This window comes from Prionailurus viverrinus, chromosome B2 (genome assembly GCF_022837055.1).
Source record: "Prionailurus viverrinus isolate Anna chromosome B2, UM_Priviv_1.0, whole genome shotgun sequence".
Classification (NCBI taxonomy): Eukaryota; Metazoa; Chordata; class Mammalia; order Carnivora; family Felidae; genus Prionailurus; species Prionailurus viverrinus.
The window spans coordinates 116,926,135-116,941,140 of record NC_062565.1 but is presented as its reverse complement, the minus strand read 5'-3'; the positions used below and the strand labels follow the sequence as shown (position 1 = coordinate 116,941,140).

Below are 15,006 nucleotides of genomic sequence, written 5' to 3'. Positions count from 1 at the left end.
TTTATCAATTACCAACTTTAAAAAAGAAAAAATCAACTTCCATTCTTTACTAGAGGATGGAAAAAAAACCATCAATCTGGGAGGTCAGGGGACCCTCATTCTCAACTCAGTTTTGTTACTACTGACTTGGAAGTTTTGGAGAATACATATCACCTACCACCCCTGGACCAGTTTATTCCAAAAAGTAACATGTTTCACAGAGTAAGCTATTTAAAATGAAGCAGATATCTTAGGAGAGGTCCAAGTTTAATTTTTCCTCTTAAATAGTACCATTGTATTTCAAATATTTTGAATTACTTTCTTTTCCTAGCCTCATCCACTTTCTTATAACAAAGAAATAGACCTAAATGTCACAGAGAAAGTTGAGTAAGTTGTTTCTAATAGTCACCAGCAAAGACTAGTTTTTAGTGTCTAGGAGTGAAAACAATATAGCCAGTTAAACAAACAAAGAAACAACATATCTGTTTGTTCCTTGTTGGCAGGCTGACATGGTTGAAATAATGGAGAACGACCATGAATGCAGGGACAGCATGCTTTGAAGATATGCATGTAAACTTATAGGTTATGTATCTACCAAGACACTTTTTATATTGTTCAACCAATTTCTGAATTTGACCATTTTTTCCAGGTACAAAAATAGCTCTACAATAGTATAAATATAAATACATAATTATGAGTTCTGGGTAAGCACTAGATCCAGGAGAAAAATAATAAAAATTCAACTCAAATACATTATCTCTGCACACATTCCCTACTCCTATATCCTCAGGCCAATCTGGCCAGGAATTGGATGCCTCTGGGCACAAAGCGGGTTGAACAGCTGTTTGACTCACTGCATTTGACTCCTTGTCATTTGGCAGATTGAGATCTCTGCTGAGAGCACCATTTGGAATTTTTCTTCCCCGAAACTGGTATTTCCATACATGGAATTTGAAATATAGTGAGGCTTTAGTATACATTCATAGAATAATAGTGCCAAAAGGGAGTGTGACCAATATATCAAAAATACAACTTCCTCCAAAAGTGTTTCAAAAGATAACCCTCAACTGGCTGAGATTGGCCTGATAGAATATGAATATGGGTTCAGTGAAAATGTGACTATAAAAAATGATACTGCCTTCAGGTGTGTGGACTAGAGAGGAGTGACTATCAGACATGAGTATAAGTTGAGATACATGTAAGCAGATAGGACAAAAGTAGCCCGGCCACATATACTGAAGAGAGAAAGATTAGGAAAATACCATGAGAGAATGCAAGAGAATCACTAAGTTAAGGTTTGGGTATTTGAGAGGAGACTGCTACTATTAACTACTACAATACTACGACTACTAACAATAATAGTTATTATTATTACAGCAGCAACAGTAAAAATAGTTTATGCTTACAGAACACTTAATACAGGTCTGTCAGCACTGTTCTAACACTTTAAATATGATGATTCTTTTAATCTGCTTAATGATTATATGACATTAAGGGCTATTAGTATTTTTACCGATTCATGGAAGATGAAACTGAAGCACAGAGAACTTAAGTCACTGACTCAAGATGATACAGATGGTAACAGTAACAGGTGAAGCCATGATTTGAATAAATGTAAAATCTTAACCAAGGATAAAAGATGCTACAAGAAGCTGAACACTTTTGAATTAAGCATGAAATAAGCAAATCCTGACCAAAAACACACAAATAACCCAACCGTACCCCTCCCTATGTGGCAAGAGCAGAAAAACATGCAAAAGCCAACACAATTCTCTTTGATTTAGGTCCTTCATATCAACTATATTTCTTCCTAAATTTCAGGTCTTTTGTCCCCTTCTTTTTTTTTTAATGTTTATTTATTTTTGAGACAGAGAGAGACAGAGCATGAATGGGGGAGGGGTAGGGAGAGAGGGAGACACAGAGTCCGAAGCAGGCTCCAGGCTCCTAGCTGTCAGCACAGAGCCCGATGAGGGGCTTGAACTCACAAACCGCAAGATCATGACCTGAGCCGAAGTTGGATGCTTAACCCACTGAGCCACCCAGGCGCCCCTCTTTTGTCCCCTTCTTGAGACCATAATATACACAGATCTAAGGCTTCCCTGAGGGTCTCAATCTTTCTCCAATTATGAGCAATCTCATTGTCAAAAGAAAGTCTCTTAATATGTAAAATTAATCACTGACTTTCCAACTTAAACCCTTTCTTCTTCTCTGATCTTTATTGAGGTTGGGACCACACACTGGACGAAGGTAGTTAAAATTCTAATCACCTTGGGTTTTCTCTTTTTATTTAATAACTCATTTAAATGTACTTCTGCTAAATCCTATTTTAAAATCTCCCTGACATTAATTACTGATATGTTCACATCTTTCTGACAGGCCTACTTTGTCCTCTGAAATGTACTTATGGTGAGTTTTCTCATCTTACCTCTCCATTTTCTAAGGGGTGTATCTTGGAATAAAATGAAGTGCAGATGACCTCATCGTCTTTGGCATATGATGGCGGTCCAGTGCGGGGATAAATATTGTAAAGTGTTAGACACTCCGTGTCTGTCACAGCATGATACTGCCAAGGCTTGTATTCAACATCATCAAGTGAGCGTTCCAAAATCCAGTTTCCAGGCCTCGGGGAATTAGCTGCTTTCACAATCACATAAGCAATCTGGAACACCTGGAGAAGAGTGACCACAAAAACACGTAACTTTGAATTCCAAAGTATTCTCACCATTTGTTTTGCAAATATAGAGCTTAATGCTACAGTAAGTTTTATTTCAGATTTTATTCTATAACCCTATTATGTTCTCTGAAATGATTTTACTGTTACATGCTCATGTTTAATACCTTTTTCTAAAAGACCGTGTTTCATCTTGACAGCCGTGACTTTAAAAGAAATGGGTTAAGATTAGATTTTAGTTCTCTAACAAATAATTGACATCATTTCATCTGATTTTTTAAATTCCATTATAATCATGATCACCTAAAGCATTCATTAAACACCAATTTACTCACCCTACCGTATTAGAGGATATAAAGTATGAGTCCGAAACTCCATGTGTGGATAAGTGTTGGATTGTTTAGAAAATATACTTACTTATATCACCTAATCCTCAGAAAAGTACCATGTAGGTGGAATTAGTATGATGAGCAAAAATAACAAAGAGCTTCAGAGGCATAGACGTGTTCAAATTGTATTCTCAGTATTTATGTGACCTTGGGCAGATGATTTTACTTTCCCAACTTTTAGCTTCCTTTCCTACAAATTAGGGTTAATAATAAGCACAGTAGTGACAGACAATGTGGATTCAATGAGATAATGTATAAAAAGTTCCTGGACAAGGACTTGTAAATACTCAATAAATGTCGATTACTTTACAACACCCAAAGAGAAAATAATGGAGAAGAAATTCTGGGACCTGCAGACAACTGATTGAAATAAAATTAAATAAAGGGTGACTATACTTTCTGAACAAGAAGTAAACATGTGTTTTAAAAAAGGAAGATAAAGAAAGACATGAAGTTACTACATATCAACAGGGTGACAATTGAGGGGATTGTGGCAAACCTTTATTTTGAAATCTACATAAAGTATGAAGGCATAAAAAGTAAGCATTCTAGATGTTTTGCGAAGGTGCATAACCAATGAAGTCCAAAAGAATAATGCACAAACATTATTGAGTGACATTTATATGCAATGCCCTGGGTAGAAAGATAGATATAAGCTAGTTTAAATTACAGTCCTACCGTTCATGGGTTGATAATATATTGTAATAATGAGACGCATAAAAAGTATACTAATAATAGAGCAACATGATATGTTTCTGTTTAGTAAATACTATGGTATATGGGGAGACTGAAAACTCTAAGCTCTGAGGAATTAGAATCACTGGAATGGTACAAGTGGGACGACAGGCCCACAAAAATGTGACTAAAGGGCCCACTGGACTACAGAGGGAACACAGAGGAAATTCTGAAAGAAATGTTCTGGAAATTCAGAGGAAATTCTGAAAGAAATAAACTTTGTCTGCTTCATAGTTTTGACATGAGCCCTTCATGAATGCATGTACAGTGTCCATAGGCAACTCTAAAGGGATGAACTTAAAAATATGAAAAGTTTTAAAAATAGAAGGGGACAACACGAATAGTGCTGATGCTGGTCTTTTGTGATGTTTATGAGAACATGGGCACAGGTGTGCTCAGAGGGGAAACACAAGCCATCAAATGATTGAAAGTAGGACCGGTATTGGCCTTTTAGGCACAGTTGTGGAAAAACTAGTTATTAAAATTCTGAAATACTTCTGTACTTGTTGGTAAATTGCTGCTGCCCAAGCCTCCCAAATGCCTCCTCTCCCCTGAGACCATCTAGTTAACCTCAGTGTAGCAAGGAACAGCCAAGACATCTGCTGTCATTGGTTGGGGCTTTGGCAGTTCTGCTTTACTGACTATCACTCCAAGTGGGAAATATTATGAATATGTAAATATAAATTCATAAATAGTATGAATTTATAAATATAAGCTTATAAATATAAATTTACAAAGGTATATAGGTAAGTATAAGTGCAAATAGACACATATCCATGTATGTGCATATGTGCTTTGACATTTTGGGGAAGGTATACATATACATGTTAAAGCTATTCACCTCTGGGATTTGAGGATAAGGAGTCGAGAAGGAGAAGAAATTTTACTATTCATCCAATATCTTGCTATATTAATTGTATTAACATAAATGTCTTAGTTTTTAATAGATATTTTCAATTTTTTTAATGTTTATTTATTTTTGAGACAGAGAGAAAGCATGAATGGGGGAGGGTCAGAGAGAGAGGGAGACACAGAATCCGAAGCAGGCTCCAGGCTCTGAGCTGTCAGCACAGAGCCCGATGTGGGGCTTGAGCCCATGGACGGTGTAATCATGACCTGAGCTGAAGTTGGACGCCCAACCGACTGAGCCACCCAGGCACCCCTTTAATAGATATTTTTAAAATAAAGAACAATTAATCAAAAAGTATCAAAAAAAATAAGAGTAGGAGTAAGAAGAAACATATTCTATTAATTGTTATCCAAGATATCTGTGGTTTCTGCATTGTTTTTGGTGTTATTCATGAGGAAGTATTTCTCTTAGACATTCTGTATTCAACAATCCATGCACATGGAATTTTTTTATAAATAAATTCACTGAGGAACATACCAATTGATTAATCTGATATAACACAGAGATAGTTCTTTCTACTATAAGCATAAAGCACTGATCTTAATTTCTCATAACGCTAAATTATTCACAGCAAGGTCTGTAAAATGATGAAAAAAAATTAAAATAACTAAATTGTGATCTCCGAAAGGTCAGAGACTATAGCTTTTATATCTTGAAAGATGCTAAAATCCTTATAACTCTTGAAATAGTGGGCATTCAATATTAATTACTTTCATTTGCATAACCAGAGTCACTGTAACATGCTACCATGTTACTTCCACTAGCTTAACGCTTTTTTTTATCTGTTAGATCTTGATTCCCAGTCAACACTAGAGTATTTTTTCACTTGCAAGAACTAAGACATACGTTACTTGGGTATTCATTATGTTATGCCTCTATGAACTAAGGAAATTGCTTCAACTCTTTTACCCTCTGTTCCCCAATGTTTATTTTCCAAAGTCAAAACCATGGAAGACATAATGAAATGATGAAAACAAAACACAGCATGTTCTTTGGAAAAAGAATCTATGTAAATATTTTAAATTAGTATTCAGGAAAAAAAATTGCACACATGTATTTTTTTAAATGGAAAACAAAAAGAGGAATAGCAAAGCATAATTAGAGATCATAGGTGCCCGATAAGAAAAATATACACGGAAATTATAGATAAAGAATTTTGTTTAGAAAGCAGATCATCAAGCAAATGTGGAAAGAGTCCAAATTCTCCTAGCACAACAATGTGGATTTATGACTTAGGAGCTTCTGCGTTGGTTCTGGAATAGTAGATGAAATCCATGAAACAAAGTTATACTAGAAACCCCACAGATTCTTTCTATAATTCAATATAACAGCCAGCATTTAGTGACATGGAAAAGCAGCCACTGCCTTAGAGAACATTGGAGGAGTCCCATTTCAAAACAATATCCCTCTTTCATTTACTTTCTATGGATTCTTTCACATTTCATGCAAAATTAATTAAATTAGCTTGCATGTAGTATTTTGAATAAACTTTTAAAAATGTGGTAGACAGCATTATTGAAAAACACAATGAATAGTAGTATTCTTTGAAGGCATCAGAGAATGACTGTGGAAATTTTAACAGTGATGTTCTAAGTACAACATTTTAATGACCCTAATAGAATAATTTTCTAATGTACCTATTCCACTTTTATTAACTATGTCTTGTTTTCCAGTATAAAGACTTGTCAAAATCAGTAATTATAAAATTTTTTTTAAAGATGAACAAAACCCTAATCTGTGGTGTGCAACAAGGAAAGCAAACACCTCATTAGAGGAAGTACAAAAACTCTGTGACAGCCAGGCTTCGATGAACCTTAGTGAGACACAATACCGCAATTTTTTTCCCTCTGTCACGGGCATTTTTTTACAAACTTCATGGCTTGCAAAAACTCCAAATAACTTTTGAAATAACATCAAATGTTGGACATTTTACTGGAACAAAGACAACTTTCTATTTCATATTCCATTCAGATATCACCTAGGAAAATATCATGTAATTACTATAAGGATGCAGCATTAAATTAGATGTTCTTTCTTTAATGTGTATAGTATTAAAAACTTGATCTCATTTAGAGAATTGGAATTGGTGAACAGAATCTTCTGAAGAATCCTTCGGTTCCAAAATAACAAGGAACATATGCAGTGATGTTTTGCCCATCATGGCTGAGAGAAGATAATACTGTAACAGTACTGGGGTAAAAGAGGAGACCTCACAGCCTAAAGTGAGCAACCTAGTAACCCTCGCTATTCTAGCTCGTGCCCTGGGCTGAATATCTTAGCTCACCTATAACCTATGTAGATAAGTCTGACATCTACAACCAATTTCTAACACATGAATTGTTAGGTCTGGATTTTTAAAAATCATTTTCTTCTATGACTCTCAGGAATCCACTGTATTCCAGTTTCTTTGTGTTCAGAAGAATCACAGATCTAGGAAAATGCTACCAAAGAGTACTGAATTTTGTGGATTTCACTGAGACTTTTGAGTGACACTGGCACATAGTTAAGAGAGCTAGGTCAAAGTATGGCTCCTTAATGATGTAGCAAAGCCATAGAACCTTAGTTTCCGATAGACCTGATCCACATGAAAGCCATAAAAATATTAACAAAGGTTACCCTCTATGGAAGATGAAACTTCATCCTTCTCATAGGATTTGACTTAAATTACTCTCTTCTGTTTTTTCTTTCCTAGTCTCTCAAGAGAACAACATGTGGTCATCTAAATTCTTCTCACTGTTGGGTTCTACCTCCCTCCCAACATTGCTGTCTGTGGACTTCCTATAGCAAACAGTTGTTCATATAGCAAAACTGCTTAATTATGAGGAGGCTTTGCATTATTATAGCACCCGCTCTTGCCAATGTTATGGATGTTAAAATTTCTACATGGTGTGATGCCAACTCTAATACATTTTAAAAACTCATCTTGGGGCACCTGGGTGGCGCAGTTGGTTAAGCGTCTGACTTCAGCCAGGTCATGATCTCGCGGTCCGGGAGTTCGAGCCCCACATCGGGCTCTGGGCTGATGGCTCAGAGCCTGGAGCCTGTTTCCGATTCTGTGTCTCCCTCTCTCTCTGCCCCTCCCCCGTTCATGCTCTGTCTCTCTCTGTCCCAAAAATAAATAAACGTTGAAAAAAAACACCAAAAGCAAACTCATCTGTATTCTTAGTTCTACTAGTAAGTTTGTCAAATTCTCTCACTTATCCATACAGGTATATTAGCATTCAGAAAACAATGAGATTACATATTTTGAGAACCAGAAAGGGCTTTAGGAATCAGGTGTTTCCAGGCTCAGTATCCACTGGAATAATCTGGGAAACTGTATAGATATGCACATAATATATATGTTTGAGCTGATGGGTACAGTTCACATGATCATCTGCTCTTTCACCTGAGACCTCAAAAGAGAGAAAAAGAAATAAAATAGAACCCAATAAGAGCCAAAATACATGGATAAGAAGAGTTCACCTTTTTTTTTTTTTTTTTTTTTTTTTTTTTTTTAGTGTTTACTTATTTCTGAGAGGGAGAGAGACAGAGAGTGACATAGAGCACGAGCAGGGGTGGGGCAGAGAGAGAGGGAGACACAGAATCCGAAGCAGACTTCAGGCTCTGAGCTGTCAGCACAGAGCCTGACACAGGGCTTGAACCCATGAACCACCAGATCATGACCTGAGCCGAAGTTGGATGCTTAATCGACTGAGCCACCCAGGTGCTCCAAGAAGAGTTCATCTTTTATCTGGAAGGTCCATGATACTTGGCTGATGAGGGAGAGCAAGGGTCATGGTCTTAAGTACTCAGAGTGCCTGTAGCCCTGAAGAAGCTCAGGAGGACCTCACAGAGGCTGCTCAGATAAGAAGCAGGGGTGAGAGGAGGGGCCAAATGCAGGAAATTCATCGAAAGTCTGAGTACAACATAAGATTCACTCAAAGACCAGCTCTCATCAAACCACATATAACCAAGTTCTTATTCTCCAGCAAAAATTTCTGGGCAATCACAGAGAAGTGGCTCATTATAATCTTGAAAATTCTCTGAAGAGATTTTTCTACAGATTTTGATAATACTATTTATTACTAGACCTTGTTTAAATCAAATTCCAACAGTAAAAGCATTTAAATGATGCTCTAACTTAAAAAAAAAATTAACCTCCAATTATTTGCAGGTTAGTAGAAATACCTCCAATTTTTACTTTCTGGGTTTTATGTTTCCTATAAATTTGCACAAACTTCACTAAACCTAGAATAACGTGGTAGGAAGTCCAGAAGGATTGCCCCCTTGTCTGCTTATACTTCCATTCAGACAAGTTCATTTACAATCATTTACATTCTAAAAGGATTTGCAATTGTCACTTAGTTGTCCTAGGCAGCCCATTTATTCTACTTGACATGCCCCACTCCAAGTGTATACTACAATAGCTGAGCATCAATGTAATATGTTACAGGTAAGAAAATGTGTGATTTCAACTCAGGGTAAGTGCTTCATATGTTGTAAGAAAAACAGAAACACTGTACCCTCAACTAAAACAGTCTTTTTTATACTAACCTTAAACTCATGAGAAATTTATACATTTGAAAATGAATTATGCAACCACTCCAAATTTCTAAGAAATAATAATCTAGCCAAATGATTAATGGTAATCCCTTGAAGATAAAATGTTCAATTATATGCTGAAATTGTTTTTTAAAGGGGTTTTAATCAATGCTTAACAGTCCACGGGAAAGTATTTGAAGGACTTCTCTACCTCTTTCTGCAAAAAGAAAAATCTCAACTTTTAGTTCTGGAAAATAACAAGAGTTACTTTTCAGCTCTTCCTAAGTTAATATATATATGTAAAGAAATTCCATTTTGCCATTAAAAAATTAGGGGTTTTTTTGATTTGTGTGTGGGTTTTGTTGTTGTTTTGTTTGTTTGTTTTGTTTTTTTGTTTTGTTTTTGTTTTTTTGGTTTTTTTTTCTCCTAGAAATGGACAAGTTGATTATAAAGTTGATTTGGAAGAATTAACAAGCAATAATAGCCAAGGAAACCTGACATGGAAAAGCAATAAATGGAGGGATATATTGTTAAATAAAAAAAGCAACATGGAGAAAACTGCAGTTATACAGGATACTGCTATTTACTACTATTTACTATGAAGGGATAACAAAAACAAAGATATTCCATGGAAGAATAAATATTGTTAAAATGCCCATACGACCCAAAGCAATCTACATATTTAGTGCAATCCCTATCAAAATATCAACAGCACTTTTCACAGAACTGGAATAAATAATCCTAAAATTTACACAGAACCGCAAAAGACCCAGAAGCAGAGCAACCTTGAAAAAGAACCAAACTGAAGGTATTATAATCCCAGATTTCAAGGTATACTACAAAACTGTAGCAGTTGAAATAGTAGGGTAATGGCACAAAAATAGACATATGGATCAAGAGAATAGCATAGAGAGTGTAAAAATATACCCACACCTATTTGGTCAAATAGTCTAGGACAAAGGAAGTAACAATACACAATGGGGAAAAGACAGTCTCTTTAATAAATGGTCTTGAGAAAACTGAACAACTACATGCAAAAGAGGGAAACTGGACAACCTCCTTATACCACACACAAAAATAAATTCCATTTGGATTAAAAACCTAAATCTGAGACCTGATAAAACTCCTAGAAGAAAACATAGGTAGTAATTTCTGTGACCTCAGCTGTTGAAACATTTTTCTAGATATATCTCCTCAAGAAAAGAAAAAGAAAGGAAAGGAAAGGAAACAGAAAAGAGAAGAAAAGGAAAAGAAAAGAAAAGAAAAAAGAAAAGAAAGGAAAAGAAAAATTAAACTGTTGTGATTTCACCAAAATTAAAAGCTTTTGGTCAGCAAAGAAACTGTGAACAAAACAAAAAGTAACCTACTGAGTAGGAGAAGATATTTTTAAATGACATATCTGATAAGGAGTTAATATCCAAAATATAAAGAACTTCTATAACTCAACACCAATAATAATAATAATAATATGACAATAGTAATAATACAATTAAAATGGGCTGAAGACCTGAGTAGACATTTTTCCAAAGAATACAGACATACAGATGGCCGACTGACACTGAAAAAGATCTCAACATCACTAATAATAAGAGAAATGCAACTCAAAAACACAATGAAATATCCCCTCACATCTGTCAGAATGACTAAAATCAACAACATAGGAAATCATAAATGTCAACAAGACTGTAGAGAAAAATGAATCCTTGTGCATTTCTGGTGAAAACGCAAATTGGTGCAGCCACTGTAGGAAACAGTATAGAAGTTTCTCAAAAATTAAAAAAAAATTACTATATGATCCAGGAATACCATTACTATGTATTTACCCAAAGAAAAATGAAAACACTAATTCAAAAACATAATTTGAAAATGAAAACATTATGTTTATTAGATCTTTGTTTATAATAACCAAGATATAGAAGCACCTGAAGTATCCATCCATAGATGAAAGATGATAAAGAAGATTACACACACACACACACACACACACACACCACACACACACACACAATGGAATGTTATTCAGCTACAAAAGAGAATGAGATCTTGCCATTTGCAACAACATGGATGGAATTAGAAGTATAATGCTAAGTGAAATAAGTCAAAGAGAAACAAATACCATATGATTTCACTCATGTGGAATTTAAGAAACAAATAGACAAACAAAGAAAATGAGACAAAAGAAACAGACCCTTAAATACAGAGAACAAACTGGTAGTTGCTAGAAGGGAGGTGAGTGGCGTAGAAGTGAAATAGAGAACGGTGATCAAGAGTATACTTATTTTGATGAGCACTGAGTAATGTATAGAATTGCTGAATCCATTATTTTGTACACCTGGAACTAACATAACGCTGTATGTTAATTACACTTCAATTTTAAAAGGAAGAAAGAAATTGCAAGGAAATAAAAAATAATGAGGTTACAGATTAACAGAGACTTAAGAGACGTATCAAATGCAGTATGCGACTTCAGATGCACCCTGATTCAACCAAATAGTTGATAAAAGAAACTTGGAGGCAAATGTGATAAATTTGAACTGACTGGATATTTGTTAGTATTAAAGTAGTAGTAATAGTATTAATTTTTAGTTGTGACAATGATTTTATTTACAAAAGAATTGCATCCAGGGGCGCCTGGGTGGCTCAGTTGGTTAAGCATCCGACTTTGGCCAGGTCACGATCTCACAGTTTGTGAGTTCAAGCCCCGCATCAGACTCTGTGCTGACAGCTCAGAGCCTGGAGCCTGCTTTGGATTCTTTGTCTCATTCTCTCCCTGCCCCTCCCCCGCTTGTGCTCTGTCTCTCAAAAATAAATACAAATGCAAAAAAAAAAAAAAATTAAAAAAGAATTGTGTCCTTCAGAGATACATATTAAAATATTTATACAGAGAAAATGATATGATTAGAATTTGCTTCTAATTGATCTGGAGGGCAGGATAGGATATGGATAAGTATAGAAGTGACAGAAGAAAGGCCATGAGTTCATTCTTCCAGGTGAGTGTCGGGTACATCTAGGTCTGTGATATTCTTCCTTATACAATTGTTGGGAAATTTTTATAATCGCAATTTAAAGTGTTACTAACACATCTTATTTTAATAAATGATTCTCTTATACACAATGATCTTACCACTACTGGTAATGTAGTGCTTGCTCTTACTGATCAAATGTTTAATGTACTTTATTATCATGATAAATGGTTAACTCTGCTTCATCCTGTGAATACACTGCATCCTGAGCTCAATAAGTAGACCTTAATAATTCTTTCAGCTTAATTATCAATTCTAAAAGGCATTGGTGGCCCAGAAGGTATCAAAATTTTACTTCAGTCTTAAGAAAACTAGCAACACAAGTGAACGGAATGCAAATTGGAATGAATAAGGTCCTCCCCAAGCTTATTAATGCTGTTAGTACTTCATGCTTCATTAAGTTGCTATCATTGTTAACAATGTTAGCTGCAGGTAAAACTCAGACAAGCATTTTCTTGCTCTTCAGCACTGCCCTTGACATCGCTTCTCTCCTCACATATTATTCTCTTATCTGAAACAATCTATGGTTTCAAAAGATTGACCTGCCTCCTGTGAACAAGCCATTGGCACAGCAAGGCTTTCACACCAGCTACTGGTAAAAGAGCAGGTAGGCTGAGTCCCCCATAGAACACGACAGTCCTTTCAATGAAGCCATCACAGAGCACAATATTGGTGTGAATCACACACAATCAGAAATGTGACAGTTTAAAGCTTGCCTTCTAAAAATTATTCACCCTTGAGAAATACCCAGCATTGTCTTTGTTTTTGTGCTTCTATCGCTATCAGGGTAAGAAGAACCTACGCATTCTCCAATTTATGACATTGCAGACATGAATGAATCACACTAGTTCAAAGCATTTGGGGAATAATAGCAAAGATTTGTAGTGATGAGAAAAGTCAGAAATACAACGTTAACAGTGTAGAATAACAAATCAAAGACAGAATAAAACTTTCTGATCTTGGTTCATGAATTCTTTCAACAGATCAGAGTCACTTAACACTTATTCAATTTTAGCTATTACAAATGAAAATAGAAAGAACTGTTTTCATGTTTATATACTGCCCCACTTTCTTGTTTTTCTCTAAGGACTTTCTCAAGAGCAATCTGTACCCTCTGTTGTTTATAACCTTACCACCCATTCTCTGTTTAACCCTTTACAGCCCACCTACTTTTATCACTTTCAGAGGAGTTACCAGAAACCTGGATGAAAAATTCATATTTTTTTCCTCATCCTCATCTTCTTTGCAGTCTCTACAGCTTTTGACTATGCTGTTCTCCCCCCTTTTGGAAACTCTCTTTATCTTTGGGGTAAGAAAAGGTATTTACACTATTTATAATTTAGGAAGTATAAAAAACCATGTTTTCCTGAAACAGCTTTTCACCTAAAATGGAAAGTAAACAATAGGACAGGAGGAAATGAAGACAGAAAGTGTGTTCTGAAGACAGCATGCCCTGAATTTCTCTCCAAACCCTGTATTGGTACACCTGCTGTGGTTCTTTTTAATTCAAGTTTCCTTAACAAAAGGGTGTTCCAATGTTCTACTTCTGAAAAATCGTTTTCTTGGGGAAAGTTACATTTTATTTAAAGCACAGCATTTGCCAGGCACTTCGGCATGCAGAAGCTGGTTTCCACAAACAAGAACCCTGTGAGCTAGGTAGGAACCAATTAGAAAATTAAAATGAGAGGGGTGCCTGGGTGGCTCAGTTGGTTAAGCATTCGATCCTTCATTTCTTGATTTTGGCTCAGGTCATGATCTCATGGTTCATGAGTTTGAGCCCTGCATCGGGCACTGTGCTGAGAGCACAAAGCCTGCCTGGGATTCTCTGTCTCTCCCTCTCTCTTTGCCCCTCTCCCACTCACTCTCTCTGTCTCCCTAAATAAATAAAAATTTTAAAAATTAAAATGAGAGATGTGGCAGATGTGGTAGAAAGAATAATGGCCCCTCAAAGATGTCCACATTTTAATCCTTAACATGGAAAAAAAATATGGCAGATAGAATGTAATTAAAGACCTTGAGATGGCAATGTGGGCCCAATGTAATCACAAGGATCCTTAAAAATAGAAAAGGAAAGCAAAAGAGAAAGGCAGAGTGATGGGATATGAGAAGGACTCAACCCAATTCTGGCTCTGAAGATGGAGGAAGGGGCCATGAGCTAAGGAATACAGATGACCTGTGGAAGCTAGAAAAAATCAAGGAAATGGATTCTCCTCTGGAGTCTCCAGAAATTAATGCAACCTTGCCAACATCTAGATTTTAATTCAGTAAGGATCATCTCAGACTTCTAACCCATTAAACTGTAAGATAATAAATTTGTGTTTTTTTAAGACACTAACTTTGTGTTATGGCAGTAATGGAAAACCAATACACTAAGTAACTTGTTCCACTTTACATGAGTAGTAAATTATAAAGTTTATAAATCCAGGTTGCCTGATTTCGCTTTTTGCAAAATAATACTTTCTAGTCTAAGAATATTTCAACTAACTCATTTATAAAGATATTTACCACATCTCAATTTCTAATCTACCCACACTCTCAAGTCCCATTTTATATTTCAAAATAACTCGATATTTCTTATGACAATTTAATTTTGCTTTGTAAAGAAGCCTTGCCCATATTTTAAAACTGAGTTACAAGTTGCTAACAGTAATAACTACAGAATAGTTTATAAATGTCTCTTAATGCCTTACATGTAGATTCTTAATAATTTCCTTTAATTCAATTGAATAGGTGATCAAAAATAGAATTGTACCTCTGAAATGATTCAAGAGACCT

The 15,006-nt window shown here is 35.6% G+C and overlaps 1 protein-coding gene across 3 annotated transcripts in view; it reads right to left on the bottom strand.

Annotated features, from left to right (window-relative positions):
* The window catches only part of LAMA2 (laminin subunit alpha 2), a 614,868-nt gene that overhangs the window by 416,155 nt on the left and 183,707 nt on the right, over nucleotides 1-15,006 (bottom strand). For all 3 annotated transcript variants that reach the window (XM_047859508.1, XM_047859510.1, XM_047859509.1), the window contains exon 4: nucleotides 2,405-2,647. In XM_047859508.1, the coding sequence (XP_047715464.1) occupies nucleotides 2,405-2,647 (243 nt within the window). The remainder of the gene's footprint in view (nucleotides 1-2,404; nucleotides 2,648-15,006) is intronic.